Genomic DNA, 12279 nt, shown 5'->3' with positions numbered 1-12279 from the left:
CTTAGCAGCTGTCACAATTATTTAGCCTGATCTTTTTAGGTGGGCATACTCCCTTTTCTCTCTGTTTTTGCAATGCTACTTACACAGTTTCTCCACCTGCATCCAACCTGTATAATTGGGAGTTTTGCAGAGCAGTGTATTTGGTATGCTGTGAACTCTTCCCTAGGTCACCCAGTGGCATCTTGTGAGCCAGGTTGTCTGAAAAACTTCAAATCTTGGTGGCGGTGTGGTGGGTGTATCTCCCATATGAGGGATTGTTCCAGGGATCTGACTCAATTGACAGCTCCTGAATTTCTAATATGCCAAGGCTTTTGTGGTAAGATGAGCAAGAATTTTTCAAGCTCAGATTTGGGGAACATAGCTTCTTGCCATGCTATCTCATTGGCATGATGTGTGACTTTTGGGCAGATTACTTAACCTCTGTCTATTTACTTTTTCTTTTTTTGAGACAGGGCCTCACTTTGTCACCAAGGCTAGAGTGCAGTGGTGTGATCTTGGCTCACTGCAGCCTCAACTTCCCAGGTTCAAGCGATCCTTCATCCTCAGCTCCCCAAGTAGCTGGAACTGCAGGAACGTACCACCACAGCCAGCTAATTTTTTGGAGTTTTTGTAGAGACGGGGTTTTGCCATGTTGCTCAGGCTGGACTTCTGTCTGTTTTCTCATCTGATAATGAAAAGTTGCAATTATTTTCACAAAATACTTTCAAAGATGAGTCTAATAATGCAGATGAGCCATTTTGAGTTCCTTACAACAAAGATGCTGTGGAAATTTCGGGATTTTCCCCCTTTAGTTATAATATGGGTAGCTTATCCTAAGAGCCTGTGACTATTGGGATGGTCATCTTTTTGAGGCCAGCAGTAGAAAGAAATTTGCAGTAGTGACTGACACATTAAAGCAACCCCGAAACAAATCAGAGTGAAATAGTGTCCTGGAGTTGGGGATATGTGGGTGATAATCTGGGCTGCATTTTCTCTCTAGGTATCCATGGAGAGGGTCCTGTCTCCCTGAATGGTTGTGCTTTTAACAGTTAGGGAATGAGCTTGACAGTTTCTGCTTCTTCCCTCCCCTTGCCTTGAACTGCCTTGATATGCAGTGTCTCCTCTGTTGTGTGGCTGTATTCCAGTCCATAAACATGACTGCTGTAAGGAGAGTACAGAGTATTGTTTATTTTGTAAAACTTGTCTCATTGCCATGTAATATTTGCTCAAGAGCTCCTGTTGTGGTGATATTCTTGTGGTGAGCATGGCCCTTTAAAGATTTTGTTCTGAAATGTTAAATGAGCCCCTGACTGGTGTCCTGAAAAGCATTTAAGCTTCTCTCCCTAGAGTTTAAGCAAGAGGAGCAGTAATCCCAGTGGAGCCTGGGCTGGGGTCTAGAGAGAAGGTGGCAGATGAGGTGGCAGATGACAGGCAGGGGCGGTTGTGGTCCCGTAGCTCATTTGCACAAAGGAGGGGCTGGCCTCTCCTGGGGAGGTATTTCCGCTCACTGGAACAAATGAGGGCGCTCAAAAGGCTGTAATGTAATGAGGCTTCTCTGATGACGTCACTTGTAAATGTGGTCAAAGTCCAGTTCTTGGGGGCTAGTAGAAGCGGGAGTAGAGATCATTTGGTTTGCATGCTTTCACTTCTCAGCTGTCACTGTGCCATGGTGCCTACTTTCAGCCAGTGAACCAACTCAACTGGGCCGGGCATGAACGCTTACAAGTATCAGAAGTTCCTGGAGGGACTCAACAACCTTAGAGGTATTACAAGGCTTCAGGCCCCCTACCCTTTGTCCTTGCTGATCGTGTGAGCACTTATTATGGTGTGTGTTGTATAGGGTCTGTAAAACCCTCCTGCTCTGAGCTGGCCCTATTTTTTATGCGTTTAGGCAATTAAACAGAAGGGATAGAGTTTGTAAATGCAATCCTAAGTGAGTAGGAGAGAATCTCCTTAGGTACTTCAGCAACAGCCTGTTGTCTTGCTTGAACGGACAAGTAAGAAATGTCCCCTGTATTCTTGAGCTCAGAGGGCTCAGGGCACTCCCTGTTTTCTTTGAGGTGGCCAGACAATGTGGGCGGAGGGCTCTTGCCATAGGGCCCTGCAGCCTCACCTAGGTGTAGTTATGTTTCTTGGGCCAGGTTTTCCAGTTGCTTGTGTCTACAGTGAGTCAGAGTCCCATGTGGAGAGAACTGGAGTTGGGAGTGGGGAGGAGGGTGGAGGGAGGAATGCAGGTTGATGGGCTATTTGTAAGCCCATTGTAAAGTAAGCCTTTGTAAAGAGTAAAACAGTGACTTTGAAAGAGGCAGCTTTTTATTAAAGTTTTAAAGGAAATAGTGTTTTCTTTGCATCATTGGCAAATTCTTCACTGACCAGACATGAGAAGAATGTACTCAGATGTGATGTAGGACTCTTTTTGGATATTAAAGAGAAAAATGAATGAAATCTTTTTACTTTCCCTTCTCTAATTAATAAGTGGTTTTATTTCCATTTGCAGAGTAGGGTGCTTAAACCATTTTTCTTTCATCAGTAGTTAGGATTCTGGACCCAGAGCAACCATGGGGTGTGGAGAGAGTGGGAGGGGGTAGAGGGAGGAAAGGAGTAAACTGGATTTTTTCAGGGATGAGGAAAGTGGCAGACAGGGTGTGGGCAGGAGATCTGTACTCCCTTCTTGCCAGGGTATGTAGATGTTTTACTTTCTTTCACTATCTGTTGAAGAACTCTGGTTCTAAGAAATATATATGGAGAGCTTTGTATGCTATAAAGGGATATACAGGTCGGGCATGGTGGCTCGCACTCGTAATCCCAACACTTTGGGAGGCTGAGATGGGAGGATCGCTTGAGCCCAGGAGTTCTAGACCAGCCTGGGCAACATAATGAGACCCCCATCTCTACAGAAATGTTAAAAAATTAGCTGGGCATGGTGGTATGCACCTGTACCCTTAACTACTTGGGAAGCTGAGGTGGAAGGATCACTCTGAGTTCATCTTAGAGGTACAGAACCCAAATAACACAGCAAAGAGCCCCAGAGTCTGGAGTGAGAAGAGTGCTGCTCTCTGGTGCTAGAGACCATGTGAAGAAGGGAAGAATACCCACATCTGACTAAGCATATGTGTAAATGCACCTTCCTCTCTGAGACAAAGAGCTGTAGCAAGGGGCTTTAGAGTGAAGGTAATAGATCTTTTCTCTCCACACTACTACTCACCTTGAATGGAGTTCTGTTTTCTAATCTTTCATTCACTATTGTTTGCTTCATTCACTTATATACACTGTATAATAGTCTTTATAGCATAAAACATACAATATATAGCAGTTTCTCTTGTTGACCCAAAGAAAGGATCAGATTTAAACTCTTCTTTGCTCCTGCAACCTGAGTCTTTTTCAGGTGGGAGAAGTTCCTGGAAAGAGGACATGTAGTTTTTTTGGTTTAGTCCTTATCATTTTTTGGAATGTTGCTATAGGTCTTAGACAACTATTCCCCCAATTCTGGGCTGCCAGGCAGAGTTAGATACAAACCATTGCCTTTGTCAAATCCTCCTGTGGGTTGAGTTTCACCCACTGTGCCCCCTGATTAAGGTGAATGGTTACTTCCCTTCTTCTTTTCACTTAATATCTTTGTGTATTCCAGAAGGGCTGATGGAAAGAGGTAATTGGCTCCCCTCTTTATTTAGTTACTGACTGTTGCTTTTCTTGGCATGGTTCAGCTTGTAGACATTCCTCCATCTAGTGGGTAACTGTTGAAGGGAATCCAGTGGGAGAATAGAGACATTGTACAAGTTTTTGAAGTTCTGATCCCCAAATTCCTATGAATTTTTGGTGTTTTGATGTCAGAATTGGGGTGCAATATTTTCCACTGCTCGTGCTTTTTCTGGAGGGCTTTAACTTATATTTCTCAAGCCTGTCAAAAACCTTAGTTATTGGGGTGATTTCTGGCCAGATGGACCTCTCTCATGGGTATGACAGGCTGAACTATTGGCCCAAGTCCTGATTTTTGGCAGAGTCCAGACCTGTGCCATGACTGGGATAAGTAGGTAATTAGGGATTAATTAGGGAAGCAGAGAGGTAGGTGAAGTAGAGTGGTGAGAAAGTGGTTCACTAGCCTTTACTAAGAAAAATTTATGATAGGACTATGAGATAACTGACTTTTAAAACAGAAATATAATGGCCAGGTGCAGTGTCTCATGACTGTAATCCCAGTGCTTTGGGAAGCTGAGGCAGGAGGATCAGTTGAGGCTAGGAGTTTGAGACCATCGTGGGCAACAGTAGCAAAACCCTGTCTCTTAAAAACAAGCAAACAAACAAAAAAACAATACAAAAACTAGCCGGTGGCTGGGCACGGTGGCTCACACCTGTAATCCTAGCCCTTCAGGAGGCTGAGGTGGGCGGATCACAACGTCAGGAGTTTGAGACCAGTCTGGCCAATATGATGAAACTCCGTCTCTACTAAAAATACAAAAAAATTAGCCAGGCGTGGTGGCAGGCGCCTGTAGTCCCAGCTACTCAGGAGGCTGAGGCAGGAGAATGGTGTGAACCCAGGAGGCAGAGCTTGCAGTGAGCAGAGATCGCGCCACTGCACTCCAGCTTGGGCGACAGAGCGAGACTCTGTCTCAAATTAATTAATTAATAATAAAATAAATTTAAAAAAAAAACTAGCCGGGCATGGTGGTGTGCGCCTATAGTTTCAGTTTCAGCTACTCAGGAGGCTGAGGTGGGAGGATTACTTCAGCTGGGGGTTTCAAGGCTGGAGTGAGCTATGATCATGCCACTGCACTACAGCCTGGGTGACAGAGTACACCCTGTCTCTCTGTCTTTTTTTTTGCAATCTCCGCCTCCCGGGTTCAAGCAATTCTTGTACCTCAGCCTCCTGAGTAGCTGAGATTACAGGCATGAGCCACTGTGCCTGGCTAATTTTTTGTATTTTTAGTAGAGATGGGGTTTCGCCATGTTGGCCAGGCTGGTCTCAAACTCCTGACCTCAAATGATCTGCCCGCCTTGGCTTCCCAAAGTGCTGGGATTACAGGCGTGAGCCACTGTGCTTGGCCTCTGTCGCTTAAGTAAATAGATAGATTAAAAACAAAAAAGAAATATACCCTAACATACCTATGTAATTTTACCCTTCTCTTCCTTTGCATATACTGTCTTATTCCCTCTGCCTGGAATCCCATTATTTTTTTCTCTTTGTACCAAATTTCTGCTCATCTTTCAATGCCTAGCTCAAGTCTCACTTTCCCTCCATAAGTTTTGTTTTTGTTTTTGTATTCCCAGTAGAATTATTCTCTCTCCCTCATCTATGTTGCCATGGCACTTTAAACATACTTATTTTAGAGCATATCACATTATGTTTTAGTTATTTTATTAAACATTTGATTTTCCTGCTAGTCTTTACTTCTTGGTCAAGTTTTCTATAACTTTCATAGGCTTCAGTTTTTTCATTTGTAAGAAAGGGGATGATAGAATTTACTTTACAAGATGTTGTGAGGATTAAATGAGATAGTGAATATAACATCTGATGCAGACTAGGAGCCTGATAGATGTTAGTGACACTGTTTCTAAAGGCGGGAACTGTGTCTCATTTATCCTTGAGTCTCCTTCACCTAGCATAGTGCCTGGCACATAGTTAAGCATAAAAAGAGTATTTGGGGGAATTGAATTGAACTAAACTCATATATTTAAATGTCCTTCAGTAGTCACCATAGGAGGTTAAAAAAGTATTCTAACAATGGTGCCTATGCTGCATACTTTTATTTAAGCATGCTTTTTGTGGGTTTTCTCTTCAGTGCCAGGTTATGACCCTCATAAGAAACTCCATAGTCGGCCGGGCATGGTGGCTCACGCCTGTAATCCCAGCACTTTGGGACACCGAGGCTGGCGGATCACGAGGTCAGGAGATCCAGGCCATCCTGGCCAACATGGTGAAACCCCATCTTTACTAAAAATACAAAAATTAGCCGGGTGTGGTGGTGCGTGCCTGTAGTCCCAGCTCCTCAGGAGGCTGAGGCAGGAGAATCACTTGAATCCAAGAGGCGGAGGCTGCAGTGAGCTGAGATCGTGGGTGAGCCTGGGTGACAGAGCAAGACTGTCTCAAAAAAAAAAAAAAAAAAAAAGAAGAAGAAAAGAAAAAAAGAAACTCCATAGTCATTTTATAGTCATACCTAATTTTTGGTCAAAAGATGATATTACCCAAGACAAAATTAAACCCGATCTCAAAGAATGAAAATGCACTACTATTGAAAACATTGGAAAGATGGTACTACTAGTCTGTAGGTAGTTCCAGATGAGGGGTTCCAGGTATTTTGAACAGCAACAGTATTGTTGAATAAGTGGAAAAAGTGACTACTGAGAAAGAACATGGTCCTTTTTGGTTCTCTTAGTTCTGATACATTTGTCAGATCATGTTTCTCATTATCTTAGAGCTTTACTTGGGACATCCACTTAGTCTGCCTTCTGAGAAGGCTGTCCCCTGTTACCACATACAGTCAAGCAGGACAAGCTTTCACACCCCAACATACACCCTCAGAGAGTGAATTCTTTTTTTAAGGGGGTGCTTTTTTCCCCTCTTCAACTTGGCTTGGAAAAAAGACTTTTTTGACTTTTTTTCTGATGTTAAATGATGGACTACATTGTCCTTATAGAAAGCAGGGAAAAATAAACTAATAAAATCACCAAAATCCTACAAATTACTAGGCTCATATTTTGCTGTATTTCTGTCATCTTTTCTCTATCCATGTGTATATAATGTTGCTTTTATATATATCTGTTGTTGTAGTTCTCTGTCTTGCTCTTTATTATTTTGTGAGCATTCTTTATACCTTTATCTACATCATGATTTTTTACAGTTTTATGGAATTCCATCAAATGGAAGGTTCATTTATTTAACATACTCCAGTAGCGGGGCATGTACATTGCTAATTTTTCACTGCTATGATAACGAACATCCTTGTAAATAAATTTTTCTGTGCATTTCTGATTTTTTTTAAGGATGGATTTCCACAAGTGGAATCACTGGGTCTTAATACATATATTCAAAGCTCTGGATGTTGGCTTTTAATTTTATTTCACTTTTAAAGGCTACTGAGGGTAACAAGAGGCTATCTGTAACACTGAATACCTCTCTGATAGCTCTTGGCCCCTTGTCCTCTAGGGATGGCCCTGTCTTCAGGCTTAGTGGCCAGTTGGCTCAGATGTTTTATTATCCAGTTAATTTCATGGTAGAACAGGGGCCAAGTGGCCTTCTCACTTAGTCAGCAGCTCCCATCATGTCATCATATCACTGCACTGCTTTACTCTGAAGCTTTTCTCACAGCAACTCTAGGCATTTAAATAGCTTCATTGATCCTTCCAACCCTAGTACCCTTTTCTCTTGTAGTGGTAAGGGACCCATTAATGTTGACTGGGAAACTGCAGTAGCAAGAATGACCATCAATATTGTACAGGAATCCCACATTGGAACCCTGGATTGGTACCAGATTGAGATTCTCTTTGTTTTCCTGCTGTTACTGAGCTAGCACCGAGGTAATAAATTGGGCCAGCTTAATTTGATAAAATAGGTTGACAAACTTTACTGTGTCAACACACCCCTGCTTTGGTAGATTTCTGCCTCTGGAAGAACTAGAACTGGTGCTGTGTTTTCAATCAATGTATTACAGCCAAGTGCAAATCAGCTTCTGTTATGTGGGACTGATAGCCTTAGAGTAGAATTATAGACTTGATGAGAGTACATCCTTGTTTCTGACTTGGAGTGGACATCCTGGAGCAGATAACGTGAGGTTTTGTAGCTGATGATAGACTGGGGATATTTGGAGGTTAGCTGGAGAACTGAAAGAAGGCACATGTGTAGGACTTTGTGTGTAGGGGGCCAATAAGAAAGTCTCTGCAGCAGTTAGGATAGTGGAAAATGGCTTGAGTCACTGACAGGCTTGCGTCCTGCATCCTTCATAGTGAGAACTGTATGCCTTTCCCATTCCCAGAGCGCTTAAGCAAAGCTGTCATAAAAGGGCGATTCTCTCCACTGCAGGGAATCTGGAAGTCTGCATGCTTCTGGGGTGAGGCCTGTCAACACCTTTTACAGCACTAGGCACCTAGTAGACCATGTGCTTATTTGGATAGTTGATAGTTTTGTCCTGTTAAAGTTTTTTCTCTCCTTAATTGTATACTTTTTAGGCTTACTGCATGTCACTGGGCTAGAGAGGGTCATCAGCACAAACTCACTTTGGGGTTGGTTTCAGTTGCTGCTGTTTTTGCAATGTGTATTTTTTTTGTTACAACTGGAGATGGTTGTTATACTATCCCTATTTCTCAAAGAGTGAGCCTGTATAGCTAACAAGCATACAATACCATTTCCCCCTCATCCTTGATTTTGTTTTCTTATCATGTAGGCATTAGTATTGAAAGGTTAAGGCCTTCATCCTCACTATGCTGCTGTGGTTTGTATTGGTTGTTGGAGAAACCCCAGGCTGATAATACTACTTTTATGTCGATTACTCATTGTAACAACTGTGGGGATGGTACTTTCAATGAATACGAGTTGTTAAATAGCATCTTTTGCTCATTGTGGAATGGCGGGAACCTTTTGGACTTCTTGGTTTGAAATCCTTTGATTTGGAAGATCACTTTTTTACAATTTGTTATCAACTTAATTGCCTCACTCCCTGATCATGTTCCATGTTTCCTGTTGCATTTACTGGAAGTCTCCATCTCCTTCCTTCCTTTCATTGAGAACTTTCTGACAGGATACAAAGATTATTGATAGTCCCTGTCTTTGAGGGATTATCAGCCCCATATAGTTTAGTGGGGAGACTGTAGAGGGCACTAGATTTTTTTTTTTTTTTTTGAGGTGGAGTCTTGCTCTGTCACCCAGGCTGGGGTGCAGTGGCATATCTCTGCTCACTGCAACCTCTGCCTCCCAGGTTCAAGTGATTCTCCTGCGTCAGCCTCCCGAGTAGCTGGGATTATAGGCGTGTGCCACCATGCTGGTCTAATTTTTGTATTTTCAGTAGAGATGGGGTTTCACCGTGTTCCCCAGGCTGATCTTGAATTCCTGACCTCAGGTGATCTGCCTACCTTGGCATCCCAAAGTGCTGGGATTACAGGTGTGAGCCACCATGCCCTGCTGGCACTAGATATTTATTTATTTATTTAACCATGCCCTGCCGGCACTAGATATTTATTTATTTATTTATTTATTCATTCATTCATTCATTCATTCGAGACGGAATTTCGCTCTTATTGCCCAGGCTGGAGTGCAGTGGTGCGATCTTGGCTCACTGCAACCTCCGCCTCCTGGGTTCAAGCGATTCTCCTGCCTCAGCCTCCTGAGTAGCTGGGATTTGCCCGCCACCACACCTGGCTGATTTTTTGTATTTTTAGTAGAGACGGGGTTTCACCATGTTGCCCAGGCTACTCTCAAACTCCTGACCTCAGGTGATCCATCCGCCTTGGCCTCCCAGAGTGCTGGGATTACAGGCATGAGCTGTGCCTGGCCAGCACTAGATATTTTTAAGACAGAGGAATGACATAAACAACTAGGGTGGGTATTTTTTGAGGGGTGGGGTGGGGAGAGATAACTGGCAGCAGTTTGAAAGATCATTTATATAGGGATCATTTACAGGGAAGTGGGGATATAGCTAAGCCAGTAAGTATGTACCTGATTTTAGTTTGTTTAGGATGCAAAGAGGTGAGAGAAGTAAAGAGCAGGGATGTTAAATCTTTCTTTTTGATGGAGTTTCGCTCTTGTCACCCAGGCTGCAGTGCAATGGCACAATCTTGGCTCACTGCAACCTCCGTGTCCTGGGCTCAAGTGATTCTCCTGCCTCAGCCTCCCGAGTAGCTGGGATTACAGGCGCCTGCCACCACGCCCAGCTAATTTTTGTATTTTTAGTAGAGACAGGGTCTTGCCATGTTGGCCAGGCTTTTCTTGAACTCCTGACCTTGGGTGATCCACCCACCTCGGCCTCCCAAAGTGCTGGGATTACAGGCTTGAGCCACCGCACACAGCCAGGGATGTGAAATCTTTCTAAAAGAGAATTTGGGCTGGGCGTGGTGGCTCATGGCTGTAATCCAGCACTTTGGGAGGCTGAGGCGGGTGGATCACCTGAGGAGTTCAAGACCAGCCTGGTCCAACATGGTGAAACCCCATCTCTACTAAAAATACAAAAATTAGACCGGGCGCAGTGCCTCATGCCTGTAATCCCAGCACTTTGGGAGGCCGAGGTGAGCGGATCACCTGAAGTCAGGAGTTCAAGACCAGCCTGACCAACATGGAGAAAGGTGATGCACTTCAGCATGAGGCCTGGGTAGTAGCTGAAGAGTAGTGACCCAAGGTGTCTATCAGTGATAAGAGGAGAGAAGAAGCCCGTTTAGCTCTGGACAGGGCCTCTGTTTCCTCTGAGATCTCTTGTCTACTCTCCCTGGTCCAGGGCTCCATCTTTGCATAACTTTTTACAGATAGATTTGAAGTGCCAACTTCATTCTGTTTTGGAGTACTGGCATTGGACACAATTGTTTACATCCCTGCCTGTTTAAAATATTCTCTTCTTTTACCTTCAATGAGAGTATTTCATGGTTTTCCTTTACCTATCTGATTGCTGTTTGTCTGCTTTGTTGGGTCTTTTTCTTCTTCTGACTCTTAACTGTGGCAGTTTTCTAAGGGGTAAGGCAGTGTAGTGAAGTGGGAAGAACATGGGCTTTGGATCCAGGCAGGGCTGGGTTCAAATATATGTTTTGTGTGTGTGTGCGTGTGGGTGGAGAACGGTCTCGCTATATTGCCCAGGCAGGTCTCGAACTCCTGGGCTCAAACTATCTTCCCGCCTCTGCAGAGCTCCCTGAGAGCTGGGATTACAGGCGTGAGCCACCGCGCCTGGCTCAAATCTGTGTTTCTACATTTATCAGCTGAGTGACCTGGGGCAAGTTACTCACTTTTCCTGAGCCTCAGTTTTTTCATCTGTAAAATGGGGATAATAATATCTTCCATATAAAATTATGAGGATTAAACAGAGTAGTATAAGTAAATTTTATTATTGCCTGATTGATTGGTTGATCATAGAGATGGGGGTCTCTGTATGTTGTACAGGCTGGTCTGAAACTCCTGGGCTCAAGTGATCCATCCCCTTGGCCTCCTAAAGTGCTGGGATTACAGGTGTGAGCCACTGTGCCCAGCCCAAACTCAGTATTTTCAAACCAAGCTTAAATTTGGCTTTTCTATCCTAGTCCCCATTTTTTGACAGTTGAACTCACATTCTTCCAGTCTCTGAGATGAGAAACCTTGCAGACATCTGTTAACTCTTTTCTCTTCATCAACCCCATTTTCAATCTGTCATTGAGTTCTTTTGTTCTTCAGAGTTTCCTTAAATTTGTCTTTTTCTCCCCATTCTCTATTCCATGACTCTAGTCCAGTCACTTAACACCTTGTGCCTGAATTACAGCAACCGCCTCATATTTTGTTTTCTGTGTCCTGTTTCTCTCTTCAGTTAACACCGAAGTAGCAGCTACTTTCCTAGTATTTCCTATTACTGAAAGTCTAAATTTGTTACAAAGACCTTTTATGGCTGGACCTGGTGGCTCATGCCTGTAATCCCAGCACTTTTGGAGGCTGAGGCAGAAGGATTGCTTGAGGTCAGGAGTCTGAGACCAGGCTAGGCAACATAGGGAGACTGTGTCTCTACAAGAAAAAAACTTTCTTTTTTAAGTAGCCAGACCTGGTGGTGTGTGCCTGTAGTCCCAGCTACTCAGGAGGATGAGGTGGGAGGATTGCTTGAAGCCCAGGAGGTCCAGGCTGCAGTGAGCCATGACCCTGTCACTGCACTGTAGCTTGGGGACAGAGCAAGACCCTGTCTCAAAAAAAAAAAAAAAAAAAGACATTTTATGCTCTCATCCCCTTCCTACTTAACCAGGCTTATCTCACGTTATTTTCCTAGAACACACCTTCAGTTCCACACAAACCCTGTTCCTCATTGTGTCTTATCCTCCCTCATTCATTCTCTCTCCTTGCCCTTTCTTTCTTTTTTTTTTTTTTTTTTGAGACTGGAGTCTCGCTGTGTTGCCCAGGCTGGAGTGCAGTGACATGATCTCGGCTCACTGCAAGCTCCGCCTCCCAGGTTCACGCCATTCTCCTGCCTCAGCCTCCCGAGTAGCTGGGACTACAGGCACCCGCCACCATGCCCAGCTAATTTTTTTTTTTTTTGTATTTTTTAGTAGAGATGGGGTTTCACCTTGTTAGCCAGGATGGTCTCGATCTCCTGACCTTGTGATCCGCCCGCCTCTGCCTCCCAAAGTGCTGAGATTACAGGCGTGAGCCACCGTGCC

At 43.9% G+C, this 12279-nt stretch overlaps 1 protein-coding gene across 2 annotated transcripts in view; it reads left to right on the top strand.

Moving 5' to 3' along the window:
* The window catches only part of MACF1 (microtubule actin crosslinking factor 1), a 378870-nt gene that overhangs the window by 51175 nt on the left and 315416 nt on the right, over positions 1–12279 (top strand). The window contains exon 1 of one of the 2 annotated variants that reach the window (XM_063782385.1): positions 1602–1742. The exons of the other annotated variant lie outside the window; for it this stretch is intronic. Within the exon in view, the coding sequence (XP_063638455.1) occupies positions 1691–1742 (52 nt within the window). The 5' untranslated portion in view covers positions 1602–1690. Of the gene's footprint in view, positions 1–1601; positions 1743–12279 lie in introns of those variants that run through there. 2 annotated transcript variants of the gene reach the window in all.

The sequence above is a fragment of the Pan troglodytes genome, chromosome 1, assembly GCF_028858775.2.
Source record: "Pan troglodytes isolate AG18354 chromosome 1, NHGRI_mPanTro3-v2.0_pri, whole genome shotgun sequence".
Classification (NCBI taxonomy): domain Eukaryota; kingdom Metazoa; phylum Chordata; class Mammalia; order Primates; family Hominidae; genus Pan; species Pan troglodytes.
Note: the sequence above shows the minus strand (reverse complement) of the source record. Positions and strands in the feature narration are given on the sequence as shown.